The sequence below is a fragment of the Haemorhous mexicanus genome, chromosome 1, assembly GCF_027477595.1.
Source record: "Haemorhous mexicanus isolate bHaeMex1 chromosome 1, bHaeMex1.pri, whole genome shotgun sequence".
NCBI classification, from domain to species: domain Eukaryota; kingdom Metazoa; phylum Chordata; class Aves; order Passeriformes; family Fringillidae; genus Haemorhous; species Haemorhous mexicanus.
Window position 1 is genome coordinate 20,567,798 of NC_082341.1, and position 19,748 is coordinate 20,587,545.

A 19,748-nucleotide genomic window follows, 5' to 3' on the forward strand; every position below is an offset into this window, starting at 1 on the left:
CACCCAGAGCCTGGGGAAAACACTGCTCCCTTCCCTGCTGTCCCCTCACACAGCTGCTGCAGTTTGAGGTTAGGATGATTCTTTGTGTGTGGAAAATGAGTGTGCAGCTCAAAGCACCGCCACTCATGTCACATCCAGCTTAGGACCTCAGCCAGCTTGTACCCAGGGCATGGGTTCCTACTGGAGCTCTACTAATCCTACTGTCCCTGCTCTTCTCACATCTCCCTGGCCCACACCTCTTTCCCTAGTTTCCTACAGAACATGTGGCAACACCTTCTCATCGTGCATTGGAAGTGCACTCACGTAGTAATGCGTTCTCGCTGTTGTTTGGCCTGAAATATTTTTGTGTTTGTTAAAAATGGCCTGCACTCTGTTTATAAGTCTAGATAAAATACATGCTCAATAAATGCAAAAGTCAGTAAATGGTAGGACAGTATTTATAACTGGGCCAGTCATTAAAGACCAAACATTGAGTTATAGTGCTGTGTTGCAGCTTTACGAATTATATGGTGTCTGAACAGAGAAATCAATAGGTCACAATTTTGAATTACTTGGCACCTTTTAATTTTCAGAGATCATCTTGCTTCAGATCTTGACATGCATCACTGGGCCAGGCAGGAAACGGGCCCCACGACTAGTTCCTGTCTTACAGGGCTCAGTGGGCTACATGCAAATATCCTGTGCAGCAGATCTTTCAGATACCTGTTACTACACATCATCCTCAGCTAGATGCTAACGTGCCTCAGAAATGCAAACATGCAATTCAGGGCTGAAAATCTGGTTCACTGGGGTTGAGAAAGGGACCTAGTTCCAGCTCCTCCAATGTGGACTGAATTTTTGGTCTCAGTCTCATTCCTGGTGAAAAGATTGTTAGTTGTTGGGGTTTTTTTCCCCAAAAAGGGAAATTATTCCACCATACACATTACTGAAGACTGAGTCACACAAGATGGAAAAAGGTAGTGCAAAGGCTGAAGCACTGTCTCTCCTTGAAGAAGATCCAGGGAATGTGGTTTGGAGCAGTTCAGGGAAGTGCTGCTGCATCTGCTTGCTGCATGTGTGGTACTCTCTGGTCAGCTGTCAGCAGGGGGCTCATTCAGCTTTTCATGACCTTACCCAACAGTTATCAAAAAAATTTCACATATTGCTTACTTGTTAAGTTCTCAGTTTGCTCTTGAGGACAGCCAAGCTGAGCCTGAGTGCATCTGGGGAGCCTGAATAAATTTTCTCCAGCTGCAGGTTCCAAGTGATGATTCCTTGCTTTAGAATTGACTTTTACACACACTCAGCTATTCGTTCAAATGCATACTCATGCAATATGCAAACACAACATTAAAGGCGAAGGATTTTAAATGCTGGTATTTAAAATGCACATCTCCCCAGCACATGATAATGGTACTTTAGGCATCAGCATTCCTCTCAGCTGAAAATGCCTTCATCCTCCCTCCCCTCTGCCCTTAGTGCTCAGGCTCCGCACACTTCACACACTATCCTGTCCCCCACACTGAGCCCTTATGCTCCCCATGCACCTCCTCACTGTCCTGGAGCCTGAATCCTCCTCTCCTTGCTCTTGCTCTCCCTTTTGGGTCCTCTTCCCAAACACTGATACATTTTTAGATTCCTTCAAATCTACTGGTGATGCCAAGGCTGTTCAATACAGAAGACTCAGAAATGGTGTATGCAAACCATATATTTATAAACTTAGTCTATTTAGATGGACGTGTTAACTGCAGGGGATGTCCAAATGAGTGGTATGGTGTTAAAGCTCTCAAGGTTAAAAATGAGGTTGGTCAATCTGTAAGAAGAAAATGACAATGTGCTGCAGAAATTCTCACCTGGGAGCTAGGTACAAAATGCCTGTTCTGATAATAATGCTAAACATAGGAGCAGTTATTGATCCCTTCTGTTCAGATGACACTCACTCTTCCTAAGCTACATTTGGTTTTCCCCTCTGCTAGATCTTAATTATTTTCTGCCAGGCCATCAAAGGCACCAGATATAATAAACTAAAATGTGCTCTCTCTGGAAGTACAGTAATTGAGAGGGAGACAAATAGATGAGTGACTATCTGAGAACCATAGGAGAGATTCTGGCTTACCCAGCACACAGATTTTGCAGGGATGGCAGTATATTTGCAGACCCTAATGAAAATGATTGCAATACAATCAGCAAGGCCTATCACTGAGGTAAGGGATATCAGCATATTTACTGAAGTCCCATACCTGGCACTACATATTTAGAGGAGAGAGACAGAGAGAGAGAGAGCGGAGTCCAATTGATGCTGATCTGCCATGAGAAGGAAAATATCCTAACTCTCTGCCTTGGCCTCTGCCTGCCATCTTCCACGCCCCTGGCCAGAGCACAGCCAAGGTTTCTCACTTTCTCTCTATGCCAGAGAGGGGCTGTGCTGCTGGACAGCACCAATCCAGCTGCCCCACTGCCAGTCCTCTCCCCAGCAGGACACCAATGGCCATGCACTGGCTGAGATGGCTCTCTCTTATGATGGCATGAATTCCACCATGTTTTGGCCCATTTTGGACACTGGTCTACAACCAGCATCATTCAAAAAGATAATTACTTCAGAATGGGGAAAAAAAGACATCTGAGACAAGTCTGGTTTACAGCAAGCATTCCCAAATGTCTGTATATCTTGCTGGCTCTTAAAGTAGCCTGGATTTATTTCTGTTTGGAGGTAAAGGCTTGCAGTTCCAGTTTATAAATGATTCAAGATGTTACTAGGCAAACAGAAATAAAGAATTGTGTAGAGTTTTTTCCCCCTTGCTTTCACTAATGATTCTGAAACAGAAAGCCACCTTAATGCTAAGAGGTAGATTCTTTGCTATGACTTATTTTCCTATACTATTTCTCTTCCCAAGATGTGAAGGGAAGGTTCAATGATGGTCTTGATTTTCCTCACCGCTGCATGGATATGCCCCCTGCACCGTGTAAACACTGATTTTTCACTTCAGAGACACACTGAGCTTTCAGAGGAGTCTGGCAGGTGTCCCACCAGAAGCTCAAGTCTGGCCCCAGGTTAACATGTGCTTTAAGTTGCATCTGAGCTAAGGGACCTGGTCAAACTCTGACTCTCAAGCACCCTCACAATTACTTTCCTACACAGCTCCATGATTTATGGTTTCTCCTCCAGGGGATCTCCTTTTCACAGCAAGGTAGCCCAGTCACAAGCCCTGCCTGGCTGATCCCGCTGTGAACACCCAAATCCCTCACCTGCACCCCTTTGGCACCCTCCTTATATCATAGCCTAATCAGCATTAACTTCACCACTGCAAATAGCCTAAGAAGTACCTGATGATAGAAGAAGGAAAATCTAGGATTTGCAGCTGCTATGTTTCTATGGAGCATTCAACAATTTTTACTGCAGAAGAGACTGTGAAAATCACTATTATGTAAGTATATGTTTAGACTACAATCTGGAAAGTTATATTTTTAACTCTATTTAATGAGGTTAATGTCTTTATCCCAGTTGAAAGACAGAGATCCTGTCTTTCTTCCTCCAAACCCCTCAAATCCATGAGTTCATGGTGTTCTGTACCACTTCTGTGGTATTCTTCCATAGCAATGAAGTAGTCAATCCCCACACTTTGGCACAGGATTTCTCCTTAAGGATTTCTCCTTATTTTTCCATTTATTGTATTCCATTAATTTCAACCAAAGAAATAAAGAAATGCCAAAAAAAAAAAAAAAAAAAAAAAAAAAGAGAGAGAGGGAGAAAGGGCTCTAGCTTTTTCAGTGCACTGTGATCCCAAAAAGACGTTTGGAGCTGATCAGTCAAACCACCTTCCTCGATGAAACTCAGTGGATAATCTTCCCATCTCAAGATTAGGCCTTCATACACCTGCCCCTTTTTTCTTCTCCTTCCTAGTGATCCCTGCTATTTGCTCATATCATACATTTTTTTTCCCTTCAATTGTTGCTCTGATTTTTCATTAACACAAATGATGCTGACTGACAATCACACCCCATCACTTGTATCATAAAGGATGATTCTGGACTCCACTATGGCCTCCCATTTCCATCACTGTGTATTTTATATGCACACTTCAACAAACATGTGATCCCAAACAGGATTTTTCTACAGATGGGCAGCTGGACACACTGTGTCACACTCAGTGATGGAAAGAAATGTTTAGCTCGACTTAATTACCTTAACCATTGACCACAGTGCCCAGTGAGAGCCCTTCCATTACATGTCTTCCCCAGGGGCATATTCCCCCTTCAGCCATGCAGGCATTTTAAAAGCCTCTGGGAGCTGTAGAGTCACTCTGCATGCTGATCTATGATGAGTAAATGTTGCTCTAACAGTTTTTGTCTGTGCTAATTTACTTGCTTTGTTTGTTTGCTTGGGGTTTTAATAATTGTATTAGAAGTCTTTGCTCCTGATGTATTTGACATTGTGCCATTGGTCCATTAGGATTTGGTTGAGTGTTGTGCATTATTTTTAATTTGCATTCACAGTATGCTCTGTAATAACTCCCACTGAATTCTAGCAATGGATGCTGTGAATTTGTATTAACAGCAGCGCTGTTTTGTTCAACTGTAGTAAAATTCTTTGCAAAAGAATACTTAGCACATCATCTCCTTCAGCGAAGGAGATCAGAGTTCCAAATAACAACAGAGACTTGCAAATTGTTCCTGGGCTAATTATAATGGGAGGATTCATCTTGGATGGAAATCATTGGCACAAGCTATTGTTGATGCCAGAAGTTTACATGGTTTCAAAAAGCAATTAGACATAATTATGGAAGAAAAATCCATGAAAGGCAACAAAACACACAGCTAGCTCTAGTTCAGAAATTCCCTGAGCCATTGATTGCTGGAAGCTGAGAAAGGGTCCTAGGGATGGATCACTGCACAGTTCTTCCCTGGGATTGTGCTACTGGGCACTGCCTGAAGAACACGCTGTTCTAGTCTGACCCAGTATGGCCTTTCGCATAGTGTCATGTTGAGATGTCGTGCAGAGAGCCTTGAGGAAGAAAAGAGAATGGGGAAAAAAATCCCTTCAGGTTAACAACTTGCAAATTTTAGGTTTCTGAATTAAAGTCCTCCTTTGTACCTCATTGCAATTCAGATCCTCTTGGCCTATCAGCTTCCTTTGGAAAAACATCGGACTGAACCACAGCCATGGGCACATGCCTGCAGTGCCCTTAATTGGATGAAGGCTCACACAGAGGCTGGCAGTAGAGCACTCATTTTCAGTAGTTACCAGCCTCAAGTCAGCTTATGCTACAATATGCATTTTTGGCAAGGAGTATTTACCTGCCATTGGGCTGGATCATCATTGCTAAAGACGAGAAGCTGGTTTCTCAGTTAAACTAAATAAAGGGATCTGGTGAAGTGTACACAATGTCTTACTCTGATGGATATAAAAATATAGCTTACAACAGTGAGAAAGAATTAATTTTGTGCACAAGAAGCAAGTCGTGCTGTTGGTTAGAAGAGGGAACTAATAATACCAGGTCATGGGTTCAATCCCCATACAGGTCATTCACTTAAGAGTTGGACTCTATGATCCTTGTCTGTCCCTTCCAACTCAGAATATTCTGTGGTTCTGTAAGAATGACATCTTATAAGACACTCAGAGTTCTGAAGACTTCTCCATGTGCCCTGATTTTTTGACCTTGACCTTCTCCAAAGAGTGAATGGTGCTTGACTGGGTGAGTCATCACTGATACATTTGAAGAACATCTCAAAGTGATGGTACATGTAATCGCTTTTAAACACCTAATAATTTACCTAGGTTTAGGTTGATCCCAACAGACTGTTTGCAGGCTGAATTTAGTTATTAAATTATTATTTTAATAAAGCCTAATTTTAAAGTTACAGGACATGAAATTCTGTCCTGAAAAAAATAGAGAAAAAACAATGAAGGCAAGATAAAAAGCATAGCAGCAACAGCCACACAAGGTGATTATTTAGTTTGGACTTTTTTTTATTTTAAAGGGGAACAGGAATGCATGGCTTTTTGTGATTTTCCTTTAGTGGAATGATTGGGGCCATTTGATGTCCTGGAGTCTGGCAGACGGCACCTTAGTTCTCGCAGTTTATCATTATATAAAACCATGTTGCCCAAAACCGTGGGTGGAAATAAATGAAGTTGTGAAATGCAATGAACCAATGACTTTTTCCCAGTTTGAAACACATATGTCTGTTTTGTGAATTTGCTGGAAGTTTCTTTTTGCTAAAAACATATTGTGAGTGTACTAAAAATACCTAAAAAGTTGTCTCGCACCAACACCTCACTCTGGGGACCCTCGTACTTCCCCAGAACATGGGACTCCAGTTTCACTGAACATCTTTAGTACCTTTCTCTTCTTGTTAATTGTAACAGTCATTTCTCCTCCTGTTTGGAATAACTAATATCCCTATGACAGCCATTGCTTAGATGAGAAGGCAGCACTAGGAAAGCATTTAATGAACATTAATTGCTTCTTAATATGATTTAGCTGCTGGAAATAAGAAGGCTAAACTGGCTCCATGTGACCAGCAGCCCTACAGGCACCTCCACCAGACTCCTTTCGAGATGCAATCCTGCTGACCTGGGGGACAGCAGCCTTTCATGGATGATAACCAAGGCAGCATTTTGCTTTTCCAAATTAGCAGCTAAGTAGGGCTGTAGGAGCTCAGTAGCAAAGTCATGATGATACCACCTGGCTGATTAGTGATCTCTTCCTTCTGTGCAAGCCAGCAATTATCAATTCCTGCTGACTTCAGAAGCTAATGGGAATCAGAGGATGAGGGATGCTGCCAAAATGCAGCAGCTTCCAGCTGTGAGGAGGATGATGAGATGGGACACAGACTCTATGTACACTGTTAAGTCTCTGTCTTTTCCTGTGTGGCACCTGTACCTTTATCATTTTGACCCTCTGCATTACATTACCTGACACCATCACTTCTGATATGGCAACACCATGCAAGAGAAACTTTGTCTTTTGAATCCAACATTCCGAAATTTGAATTCTGATTCACCATTGATTCTTATCTCATCCTTTAGTAGGGTCACTTAACCCTTCCACTAAGCTGCTGTGCCAGGAAATTAAGGCTGGTAACATTTAAGGATACTGTGACAATCAATCAATACCTAGTTGTAAACTTGTTAGTAAACAACAAGCGCCAAGTGCCAAGTCTAATCTAAACACATTCAGTTTATAATCTTCCCATTTGCTTTGCAAGAACTTTAATATGACACAAAGATTAACCTTCTGATCTCGGGAAAAAAAAATCTCTACTGGTACTATAGACTAGCATTGGCAGCAGACCTCCAACTTGAAATATTATGTCCTCCCTGGCATCACTAAATTTCCCATGGATTAGCTGACAGTGATACCTCAGGACTCACAGAAAAACTGTATTGCAGAGGGTAATAACAGTGAGGGCAAAAGCCAAATTTTTTCTGGACTGTAATTCTTAGTCTTTGATTCAGAGCTGAAATTGAATACCCCTAGGCTTTTAAGATGAAAGACTTATTGTTTTACATAGGGTATTTTATGGGTATTACAAAATAGCTGATGATGTCTATTAACATAAGCAGGAGCCTTCATGTTTTACAGAGGTGATGAGGGATTGATATTTCCAGTATCTGCCGATCAACATACACATGCCTTGAAAAGCTTGACAGTTGGCCCCCTACTTATTTGTATACAGTGTCAACTGGTTTTATAGGATAGGCCCAAATCAAGCTTTTGGGAAATGGTGATTAATCACCTTCATGTTCCAGACATTTACATTCAATCACAACAGTTCCGAAGTTTGCTGGTTAGAGATTCACAACAATCTTGAATCAACAAACTTCTTCAGGACTTCAGAAGTCTTCATGCTGGCTTTGTTTTGCTATTACAATTAAGTACCTCAAAGCCGAGAAGACAACTGAGCTGTGTTCCCAAGGGACTGTGCAATGAGCTAGTCAGATACCTGCAACCCCTTGGGACATCAGCCAACTGCTTCTAGCTCCCTCCCACCAGCACCCACAGTCCTGCTCACCAGCAAGCAAACGAATGCCCCAAAAACATCACTAGATGTTTCCCTGCATACCCCATCACAATCACAGACGGTGCTGTGCTGTTCCTCTGGTGCACTTCCTAGAGGCTTGCTGCTCCTTATTGTCATATCTAACCACTCACAACACCAAGTCTGTGTTACTTCATTAATATAGAGCAGTAGAGCTCTTACTTTGAGACTTTCTAGATATTGTTTGATGAGCAGCAGCTCCAAGGCTTAAGGAAATGCTCACAGATACAGAAAACATGAAGGACAGGGAAGAATCCGCAAAAACAAGGTGTCAGCTCATGACTGAAAGGCTGCTGTAAGTCACAGCATCTCTTCTATCCACTTTTAACAAAGGGGACCTAGTTATTGGCACCTTGTCACCTTACTAGGTTTCTCATACCAATGGCTTGTGAAAGCAACACTGAATGGACCATCAGGTAGAAAGATACACGCTTACTACAGAAACATTTCTTTACCAAAACCACTCCAATTCATAGACTCATAGAGTGTTTGGGGTTGAAAGTGACCTTATAGATCATAACCACCCCTTGCCATAAGCAGGGACACCTTCCACTAGGACACGTTGATCCAAGCTGGCCTTGAACACTTCCAGGGATGGGGCATCCACAGCTTCTCTGGGCAATCTGTTCCAGTGCCTCACCATGCTCTCAGTAAAGAATATCTTCCTAACATTCCATCTAAACCTGCCTTCTTTCAGTTTAAAGCCATCCAGCTTGCCCTATCACCACATGCCCTCGATAAAAAGTCCCTCCCCAGCTTTCTTGTAGGCCTCCTTCAGTGAGCAGAAAGATGTAATGAGGTCCCCCCAGAGCCTTCTCCAGGCTGAACCACCCCAGCTCTCTCCACAGCAGAGGTGTTCCACCCCTCCGATCAGGTTCATGGCCCTCCACTGAACAAGTTCACAGCCTTCTTATGTTCAGGGGCCCCAGAGCCGCACACACACGGTGTTCCACGTGCGGTCATTTTTATCTATAATATAGTTTTATAACATACCTTTTGTAAGACAAAAAACACAGGACACGTTGACTATTATATTTTAATTCAGAGAAAGAGCTATTGAAGTAGCAGCGGCTTCACTACACCAGCCACGGGGCAGGACTGCCTGCCCTCGCCGGGCAAGCCCCGCACCGTGCTCTCACCGCCGCCCCGCACGGCGCCCCTCTCCCCCATTAAAGTTTGGGCAGTTTCTACTCCCTCGCTCCGCCGCCCTCGACTCAGGGAAGCGCTGCGGGAAGCGCCCCGAGCGGCCCAGGTAGCTGGCAAAGGCCGCCTGGGTGCCGCCCTCACGCCGGCCCAGCCCGGCCACTCCCCACCAGCCACGGCGGGCCAGGCCCGCGAGGCGGCCGCGGCGGGAGGGGGGGCCGATGGCGGCGGCGGCGCAGGGCTGCGGGCGAGGGGCGGAGCGCAGAGACCCTGTGGCTGCCATGGCCGCCTCCCCCTCCCCGCAGCTTCCCTTAAATACTATGGGGCCGTAGCTGCGACGGGCACCGCTGCCGAGCGCACCATGCGAGCTGTCATCGCCTTGGCCGCGGCGCTAGGCAGCCTGCTGCTGGGAGGCTGCCTCCTGCGCCTGGGCGGCCAGCAGCCCCTCCGCGCCAGGTAGGGCTGCCGGGCGGCCTCGCCCGCGGTCCGGAGCCGACTGGGGAGGGCGGGAGGAGCGGGACGAGCCCCGCGGGGCGCGGCGGAGCCTGGCGCGGTGCCCCCGGCTCGGTCTGGGCTCGGCGCGGGTCGTGGGCAGGAGAGCGGCGCCGCTCTCGCCGGGTGATGTTCAATCACTGGTCCTGACAACTTTGTTTTTCCGTCTCGCTTGCCAGGGGCTGGGAGGAGGACGCCGGAGTAGCGGCTGTCACGCCGAAAGTGGTGCGAGCCCTCAGGTCTCCTCCACTGACGCCCCTTCCTCAGACCGAGAACAGGTACGGGCTGGACGCCCGCGGGTGGGTCCGTGAGGTCGGGTCTGCAAAAGCAGAAATTCGCCTTCGCTCCGGTTCGTTCTTGCTTTTGTTTCGGTAGCTTGATCAGAGAGAGCGTTAGAGATTATTAGGGCAAATGGCACTTTGCTTTAACTATAATGAATTGTTTGCTCATGGGCCCTCTTATTGACGGCTGTCACTCTGCCGTTGGTTTCGAGCCCGATAAAATATTGCGTAGAGCAATTTTGTTAGCGTATGGTGCAAAAAGTGCCTGCTGAATGACACGTTCCAGGTATCTTTATTCCTCTTTTCAGGAAGGTGGAGCTGGGTAATGCCGTTACTGTTTGTGTAATCTGTATTTGGTTAAAAATACAGATTTATCATTTACAATGCATAGAATGAAGGCAAGTCATATGCAGCCTGTTTAGTTTTGGCTTGGCATTGTACTTTGTGGGAGCCCATTCATTTGATCCTTTGTACCTTCTAGATCAGAGTAGATTTTTGCGTTACAGCCTGTTATTTTATACTGTGAAGTTTAATATGAAGGTACTTTGTAAAATCAGCTGTGAAACGTTGTGCCTTATGTGCAAACTTCAATACTAATTACTATTGTTTTCATGCTCTTGGATCCCCACACACTGTAGGAAAACTAAGAGTGCAGAAGATGGTGGTGTAATCCACATGAGATCAATGCTTTGTAAGAAGCAGTTTTGAAATATTTTTGCTTTCTTCTTTTACTTTGTATGGCATTATTACCTTTGCAGTTACCATGACTATTATATGTTAATATATATTATGGTCAAAAACGCATTATAAAAATTAGAAAGAACTTAAGAATTGGGTCTTTCCCAGAACCTATGATGTCCTGGTTGTGTTGAAGACAATGGTGACAGTGCAGTTAACCTTACTGAGGCCACCATCTCACTCCATCTAGCTGAATTTATCAGCGTATGCTTTCCCTAAGTGAATGCAAGTGATGTTAGTTGCAGTACTGATTGCAGTGTACCCTAACAGTGCATTTCTTATGTGTTTCTGATGAGATACAGCTTGTGAACGTTTTAAATATTGAGGGAGAGAGCACAAGGGTAAGTTTATAGCATCTTTCAAAGTTATAGTGAAAGAAAATGTTCCTACCTGATGTTATGAGCTTCTAGTCAGCTTTTCTATCCTGTTCTCGTTTTTTCTCTTTCTGCTTTTTTTTCCCCCTTTTTTCCCCCTCTTGATATTGGTTTTTCCAATATGTTCTGTTCTGCTTTTCTTTTTTTGTAGCCATTATTCCGTTCTTCTCTCCACTCTGTTTTGGGCTGTGTCTGTGGTTTCCCCCTGGCCCGTCTCCTCATGCTCTTCCCTGCTACTTTCTGAGCTGTATCTCCTTTCATTCAGATCTCTGTGTTATACCATGGAATTGAATTGACTAGAAACACTGACAGAGAGCACTTCAAAGAACAGTCTAACTATTTCTCATCTGCTGTTAGTACACTCAACTGGAGCAATGAAAGTAGAAACAACACATACCAGAGAGGTCTGAAAATCCATGTCATTTTTTTAACCTTTGTAATAGGACAAGTGAGATTGTGATTTTAAATACGTATTTTTTCTTATTCTACTTGGAGGATTTTGGCACCAATTTGATGCTAGTTTTTGTCAGCTTGAAATTGTATTTCTTCATGACTAAGTGACTGCAAAAGTGTGTCAAGTAAATAATTCATCAAAGAAAGTTTCAATATACTCAAGCTCCTGTAACCATAGTGTCTTTGGAGAGATGTCTTGCCAGCTGAATCCAAGAGTGGATGTGCTTTTTCACCTGAGTGACTGTGCTCAGTAAGCTGGCCTGACAGGAGTTTGTGGTGCATGTGTGGCTAATGAGAAAGGAGAGAGAGCTGCTGGGCTGGACTGACCAGGAGCTGTTACTTCATCCAGAGAGCAGCAAGACTGGGCAGGGGGCCATGCTGGAGGGGTTTGATCCAGGCAGCAGCTGGACTGAGCCTGGCTATGGGCCATGCTGGAGATGCTTGATCCAGAGAGCATCTGGACTTATTCAGGAGGTTCAGACCAATCCGTCAGTGATGGAGATGGATGGTCTGGTCAATAGGAATTAGATTCCAGTGTGCTGTGGGGCAGTGTGGTTCTCCTAAACAACCCTGATCATTTGAATGGCATTGCTGTGTTATTGGCAGCAATGTCCTTTCCTGCATAAGAGTAAGAGGATGTACATGGATGTTTCCAGGAAAGGAAAAAGAAAAGAAACCTAGGCACTATCCTTGACCTCTAAGTAAAAGTAATCTAGACAATCTTCACAGTCACAAGCTAATCTTTTTTATCATTATTTCCTTTGCTCTTGGAGGCATATTTGTAACCAGACATCTCCCAAAGAATCTCTAAGGCTCTATTATTCTGTTGCCTTGCCTCATTGAAAGCTAATCTGTTCTTTTACTTTGAGTAATACTTTTAAAAGGATGAAACTGAAGGATGAAAGGATGAAAAGCAGGGGATTGGATCAGACTCTCTTAGATATTTAGGTAGCTATTATGTGCAGCAGTGTTTAAATACATGGTGACCAGGCACCTAAAGTTCTCTGGAGATGTGTGTTTTAGTAAATAACCTTGATCGTCTGGTTTGTCTCTTACAGGACGTTGCTTACCCCTTTTTTTTTGTTAAGCCTTAGCTAATTGGGGCAATGTGATTGCCTCTACAGTGTGACTTGCAGGTCTAGTCTTGGGCTCATTTCACAGCCTACTGTGCCTCTTAGTAGGGTTTCTTACTGAAAAGAAAGGCTACTGTCAGTAAGATATGTCTAGTAGCCCCCAGACTTATTCATAAGAGTCAGTATCATTTATACTGCAATAGTATGTTCTCTGGCAGATTCTTCTATCTATGCCTCATACTGTCCTCTCAATTTTTAAGCTGTAACTGTGAGTACAATTTATATTTTTTTTAACTACAGTCTTCTTATATTTTCAACAGTACAACCAAAAAAAGAAGTCTTACATTTTTCTCACCTTTAGATCCTTGGTCTTCCCTCTCTCCTTTCCTCTCCCCCCAGCTGTGTTTGTGCAGGCATATTTGTTTGTTTAGTGGTTACATTAATAGTAGGACAGAAGACTCAGTACTGCTAGTGCTTATCAGGGGAAAATGAAAATAGTAAGAGAAGCTAGGTAGTATTTTCTGTTATGAGGCCCAGGGTGTGCTAGGTTAAATTTAGGAAGAAATTCTAGCTCCTATTATACTACCCAGGAATATGTAGCAGATAAATCTTGCCAGGTCCTGCAAGGGAAGTCAAAAAATAGCACTATTTATGTATACTTTATATAAAAGTAACAAGGCAGCAGTACTCTAAAGAACTGACCACCATTACTCTGTTAGTCTGTGTTGCCAGTTTTAAGGCATTCACTTATTTCCCCAGCTTGCTTTCTGTCTTTGCAGGTCCAGGGCAAGCACAGTGTAAAGACCACTGAGGTAATTGAACAGTGGGAGCAAGTGATTGAGAATCTATGGGTAAACAAGTTAGTATTAATACAGTGTTCCATAGTGTTGATTTCTCCAATTCCTCTCTCAGCAGCAGATCTGTATGCAGGCCTAGGAAGGAAACAGCTATACTTAATTAACAAGGCTACATTCTGTCTCCTGACAAAATATTGCATTCAGGCAGTCAGAAGGGGAAGAAGAGACAGGCTAATACCACAATTATGGAGTAGCCTAGTATATTGCACAAATCATTTGCTATGGTTTAGATTAGTCAGCAGTGGGGGTCCACTTCACTAATTTTACTGCTCTCTTAATATTTTGCCCCTTCATCCCCAAGTGATGCATGCAGATATATTTTAGGAGCACATTCTGAACCCATGCCTCATGTATTCTAAATGAATAGGTGTTCACTTGAAAGCTGCTGCCAGGGCGCATTTATGTTCTGACAGTGGTGAAAGGTTTCTGTTTACTTGGTCCTAGTGAAACTGCTCTGTCATTCTATTGTGTGCCCTTGGAACATGATTTTAGTGTAAGTACCTTATTCTTTTCACTTCACCTACCATGAGGCTCTGAATGTTGCTTGTCATTACCTGTCATGCAGTTTATGGATTTTATAAATAAAAAGTATCTGATGTTGTTCCAGTGCATTCACCTGGTGAATGCACTGGAAAGTCTTTCAAATAATTTCAAGATGCAGTTTGTGTTAAAGTTAGCATTTCTTAGATAAGCAATACCTCTATAGGAACTTGAACAAAGATAGTAGGATCAATCCCTTTAACATTTGCTGTGATTAATGTTTCAAGACAAATTCTTACTCCTGTGGTTTGATGAAGCAATTTTTATAGTCCATTTCACCAAGAATTTAAATTGTGTATTGCCTTATTAATCAAGGTGATATGAACTTTAAAAAATCACTATATTCTTATCATCTGATTGATTAGAAATAGTGTCAAAGACAGCACTTAAGAGCACCCTTCCTATGGAAGTATGGATTTTGGGTTTTTTAATAGTATTCAACTAACAGGTGATGAGATTCAAATATAAATTAGTCCCTTCAAGGGAGAGATTAAGACAGAAGATATTCACAATCTGGATAATGCTATCCAGTGCCATTTTGGTAGAATGATAAAAATGTGCAAACAGAAGTTATCCTGTTTAGCTGGAGATGCTCAGCTGAAACATGTTTAGAGCTCTTGTGCTGCTTCAGACAGACAAGATCAAGAAGCTATAGAGCAACAATTTATTATGCTGGGTGTGGAGTGAATAGCCAATGAGTGGGATTTTCCCTTACTTTCAGTGTGGACTTACTAGGGAGGTGAAATTTTCGTTGCTTTCACTGCTGCCAGACAGTTCAATTCTGAGAAATTTTGGATATCTCATCCCACATTCTTTGTTTCTACCTGATTTTGAGGGATATCTAGAGGAGTGACCTTTTAATCTTGGTGTTACATTATAACTGACAGCACCAGTTTTTCCATCTGCCTTTTTTCTTCTCTTCCCGACCATTCCTCCCTCTTACGCCCGTCCCATTTCCCTACTCTGATAACTGGAGTTGGGTTTGGTTTTGTTTCTAAAGGGTGTGCCTTTGCCTTTCCTTCCTGTACCTTTCTGCTCCCCCTGAATGCTGTTTTACTTGACATACCCCTCTGTCTGGTGATTCCCTGCACTAAGGTTCGCTGTTGTCTCAGGACTGAATGCTGCAGGAGCAGCAAAAGGACTTTCCATATAGTTTCTGTCTAAAGGTGGAGTCAGTCCTTGTCTTAAACAGTTTACAGTTTGAGGATCTACTGTCTTCCTGAGAGCAAGACACAGAATAAAAACGTGCTGGTAGATAAGGCACATGGTCTTAATCTACTGAGGATTTATGTAAGTACAGATGGTGTACTTCCTGAGTTTCTAGAATTACCATAGGAAGTATGTGGTCCTCAAGCTGTTCGTATAGGATTAAAAAAAGCCCCTGTTTTTCAGATTTGGTCCAATGAGACTGGCTTTGAGAACATCTAAGCCCTAGGGAAAATACAGCTGAAATTTCCCTGTATGGTCAGTTTTATGAGTTCAAGCCAACAGAATGTTTCTACTTCAAGTTCTCATTTAGCTGAATAGTTCACAAAATTAGTTGAATGTTGCCTGATATCTGCGTTGTTAGGCACGTTATTGGTCTCATTGCAGAAGTTGTAGTGCTGCTCTAAGTAGTGAACAAAGACTAGGTCAGGTAAATTCATTTAGTGGTAAATGTTGCCTTGCACAGTTGTCTGAAATGAGCAGAAATTTGAGTTTGATGTCTGCACAACTTTTCCATGAGTAATGCAGTAGAAGTCTGGACTGCCTCTTGCACACCCATCTTTAAGTGCAAAAAGATTTCCCTCATGCGAAGCAGAGGCTACTCTGACAGTGAAACAGAAATTCAGAAATTTAACTTTTAATGGAATGAGTAATTGTTTTAAATCTCTTGAAAATAAATTGTTTTAATTTTGTACCTTTTGAACCACATAAAGAGGGTTAAGTAAATTTTATGTTCAAAAAGCCACAGAAGAAGCATTTTGGTGATCTGTCATGTGGCTGTAAAACTGATTTGAGGCTTCAATGACAAAACAGAATAGGGATTTATTTTGTTCTCTTTTTTTCTCTGACTTCCTCTTTTTTGAATTTTTCAGGTCTTGAAAATGATTGCATAAAAACAATTGTGTATTAAAAAATAAGGCAACTTGCTTGTGTTGATCTTATGAATTTTTTAAAGGACTAAAAGTCTGTGGAGTAAAGCTTGTATTTGAGAGAATATTTATTCATTGCCCCACAGATCTCAAGACATAAATTAATAGGAAGCTGTAAGGACTTGTAATGGTTGTCTGCTCAGAGTTGTACAAGAATGTTGGTGCTCTGCTAACGCCCCTTGCAGGGAGCTGATCAAACCCATCTGCCTGCTCTGACTTGGTCATCCACTCGGCAGTCTTCACATGTTAGGCAGGGTCTCTTCTGGCCAGCTGTGGCTCAGAAGGGCTGGGGCCACTTCTCAAATCAGCATCCAGCATCTTAAGTTTTAGTTATAATGAAAGGCTTATTTGCAGCAGTAACATGGACTTTGCTTTTATCAGTTGTTCTTTTTTTTCTTTTTTTTTCTTTCTTTTCTATTTCTTTAAGATGATGGTTAGGCAGCAAAACTTTTGCCTGTAGCCATTTCTCTTATTTTAAGCTGCAGCTGCAGAATAATCATTTGATGTTACTAAGTTAAAGAAGCAAGAGAGAGGAAGCATGAGAGGAAGCAGTGCTAACTAAATTTGTTTGAGAACTGGAAAGGGCCTACCTGGCTGTTCTGCATAGACAGAACCATTCAGACCAAGCTGCAGTAAACCTGTGTACATAAATTTTATAGGCAGAATATTTGCTAGCACTTGCTATGTGAGATCTGCAGAGTTCTTAGCTCTGAACTGTGTGCTCTGAGAGCCTTCTGCTATTTGTATTTCACTCCTTGAGAAAAAATGAGATAAAGAGCTGTATGCAAAGGCAGCCAAGGAGCTCTCAGTAGGCAGTGCCAGCTGTTACTATCTATTGAAGTCACTGCAGAACTGAAAGGATAGAGGTTTATGTTGTGTTGTCTTACTGTTTTCCTCAACAAAGGGCATACAGACTGGATACTTCCTCAGGGGCACTGAGTGTATACTGGGAAGAATTTATTTGTGGTGGGAGGAAATGAAGAGGGCTGTTCTCTCCTTGGCAGCCTACATGCTGTGGAAATTGCTACTAGGGGTGACTAACTCTAGAAAATTTGTGGGCAAGGGAAACAAAAAGAAAGGTGGTTCTTTCCTTCCCTATGACCATGAGAGTCAGTTCAGTAGCAAAATAAACAAGCATTTATTCTTCTCTTTCTTCTTCTCATTTGAAGTGTTTAAGAAGAGAATGCTCAGGATGATACCTGAAGGGAGGGTGCAGGGGATGGAGCCAAGTTCTCATTGGTGGTGCTCAGTGACAGAACAGAGGCAGTGGGCACCAGCTGAAACACAGGAGGTTCCCTCTGACCATCAGGCATCACTTTTTCACTGTAAGGGTAACTGAGCACTCGCACAGGCTGCTCAGGTAGGTTGTGGAGTCTCTGTGCTTGGAGATATTCAAAGCATCTGGTCATGGTCCTTGCTTACCCAGTCTAGGTAGGCCTGCCTGAGCAGGGAGTTTTGACTAGATGAGCTCTAGAGATGCCTTCCAGCCTCAGCCACTCTGGTTCTATGGCTTGAAATGGGATCTTTCCCAAGCAAGGTCTTCAAAATCAGCTTGTCAGAAATCTTGTTGCTAAGGGGTCTCCATGCTGTAGCAGGTGAAGGCAATGGGGTTTTGGTCCTTGTCAGTAAAAGCAGTGATGGCTCAGAAGCACAAAGCAGGAAGGGCTTTCCCTCTTTGTGTGAGTGCCTCTGTGCAGAGATGTTTCAGTTGTTCTCTAAGAACAGCACACACAATCTGTCTTCTGTGTTTCTACTTCTGGTTTGGGCAAATAGGCTGCAATGTCCAAGGGCTCTGTAAGTAATGAATCAGTGGAAAGAAGCAAAGAGGAGTGGGAGGTGGCAGGGAAGAAAATGGTGAGGGGCAGGGAAAATAATGCCAGAGGAAAAATCTTTATGATAAATGGCAATCCATAGAACGAAGGGTGCTGTTAGAAGAGGGTGATTGTATGAGGTTGGACATAGATACAGGATGAACTGAGGTGAATGAATGAGACCTTGGTGTCTCAGTCATTTGTTAATTTACATCTCATTCATCTACAAGTGCTGCCCAGAGCAAGACGACCACACAGGAGTTTGATGAAAATAAGACAGGAATTAAAGATCACTATCTGGCACTTCCCCTGGTTCCTTTTACAAATATTTGTTCTTTCTGTGTAAATAAAGAATAAACAAGGCAGGAAGTATTATGCTTGAATCAGTAAGTTAAGGTCAAAGTACAGAGATCCACTTCACCTGTGGATGAACTTTCCTCTGTATATTACATTCACTCTGACTATTGCATTTCATCAACAATTTTAGGAAATCACATCTGTTAAATATTTTACTAGTGAATATTTTAAATTTTCAAAACCTAATGTTCAAGATACATTCAATTTAATTTTTTTTTTTAAATTACATTTGCTGATTACAGTGTAAAGTGGAAAATATAATTCAGACTATGCAATAGGGTTATTTTAGAGAACCAAATATTTTATAGTCCCTTGCAGAAAACTCTTTTAATAACAAGAGCTTCACAATAGAAGTCCATAAGGTTTCCTTAGTAATGTTTTCAGCTAAATCAACGGTTATTAATCGTATTGTCATAATAAAGTAAATGTGACAACATTGGTAGAATATGTTCTCTCTTTTAAAGTTTATTGCTTTTTCTCCTCCTCCTCCCTTTTAACAGAACAACTCATAATAAAAATGGAATTTACCAGTTTGAACAGGCTTCAAAATGTAAAGCAATTCAGGACAACATTTTGTCATCATCTATCAAGAAGAAAAGGTAGGTGTTTGCTGTCCTTTCTGCTTTGTTTGTTTTAAATAGTAGAGTAAAAGACTGTCCTTTTTTACATAATTCTTGGTTTATTAAAGGGGAGCTATGCAACAGAAAACTGAATTCGTTCAACCAATGTTTGCTGCATTTTTTTCTTTTACATGGATAAGATTTATTTGAGGTGGGATTTTAACTTTATTTTCACAGTACAAGATTTCTTCTTGGCAGTTAGCTACATTAAATTCCAAGTTATTCACAAAAATATTGAGTAGAAGTGTGGGTTTTAATTTCATTTTTGAGTGTCTTTTCCCTCACTGGTGAACACTCCTTTTATGAGCAACTTCAATTAATGATTCTGTTCAGCATTGCTGACTAGAGGAAGTTTGGAAATGTACTAGTATAAAGACCTGCTGGTTAGTCACATGATTGCATTATGATAACAAGTCCACAGGAAACTAACAGTCCAATTTTAGACACATTGGGGAAAAAAACACCCCACATTAATTTTGGGTTTCAACTTGCTGTTCTGTGTTTTTTTGGCATGGAGAAAAATCCAACTTTGATATCAGTCCTGCTCAAATTCCTTGTCACTTTCCAAAGTGAAAAGCTGAGAAGCAGCCATTGATTTTGACATGTAACATCTTTTCCTATATGGATGCACCAATAAACAAAACATTGAAAGTAAGAAAGACTTCCCATTAGGACTGAGTTGCAGCTTAAAATGGATGGTGCCATGCTGTCTTTAATACTGGGAGCTTCCCTCCCCTCTCCCCTCCATTTGGGAAAAGAAATTGAATGAGAAACAAAAGGTGAGCTAAAAACAATGATATGCCTTTCCTTATTCAATAGACTGGAGAATTCAAATTTTTACTTCATGCTAAA

The 19,748-nt window shown here is 42.2% G+C and overlaps 2 protein-coding genes across 5 annotated transcripts in view; one reads left to right on the forward strand and one right to left on the reverse strand.

The window, feature by feature from the left end:
- Nucleotides 1-19,748, reverse strand: part of VIM (vimentin) — a 174,927-nt gene that overhangs the window by 94,671 nt on the left and 60,508 nt on the right. The gene's annotated exons all lie outside the window — the stretch shown is intronic.
- Nucleotides 9,352-19,748, forward strand: part of ST8SIA6 (ST8 alpha-N-acetyl-neuraminide alpha-2,8-sialyltransferase 6) — a 72,467-nt gene continuing 62,070 nt past the window's right edge. For 2 of the 4 annotated variants that reach the window (XM_059842466.1, XM_059842474.1), the window contains exons 1-3: nt 9,352-9,621; nt 9,837-9,935; nt 18,777-18,875. In XM_059842466.1, coding sequence (XP_059698449.1) covers nt 9,527-9,621; nt 9,837-9,935; nt 18,777-18,875 — 293 coding nt within the window. In that variant the 5' untranslated portion in view covers nt 9,352-9,526. The remainder of the gene's footprint in view (nt 9,622-9,836; nt 9,936-18,776; nt 18,876-19,748) is intronic. The other 2 variants (XM_059842456.1, XM_059842482.1) reach the window with 2 other exon arrangements.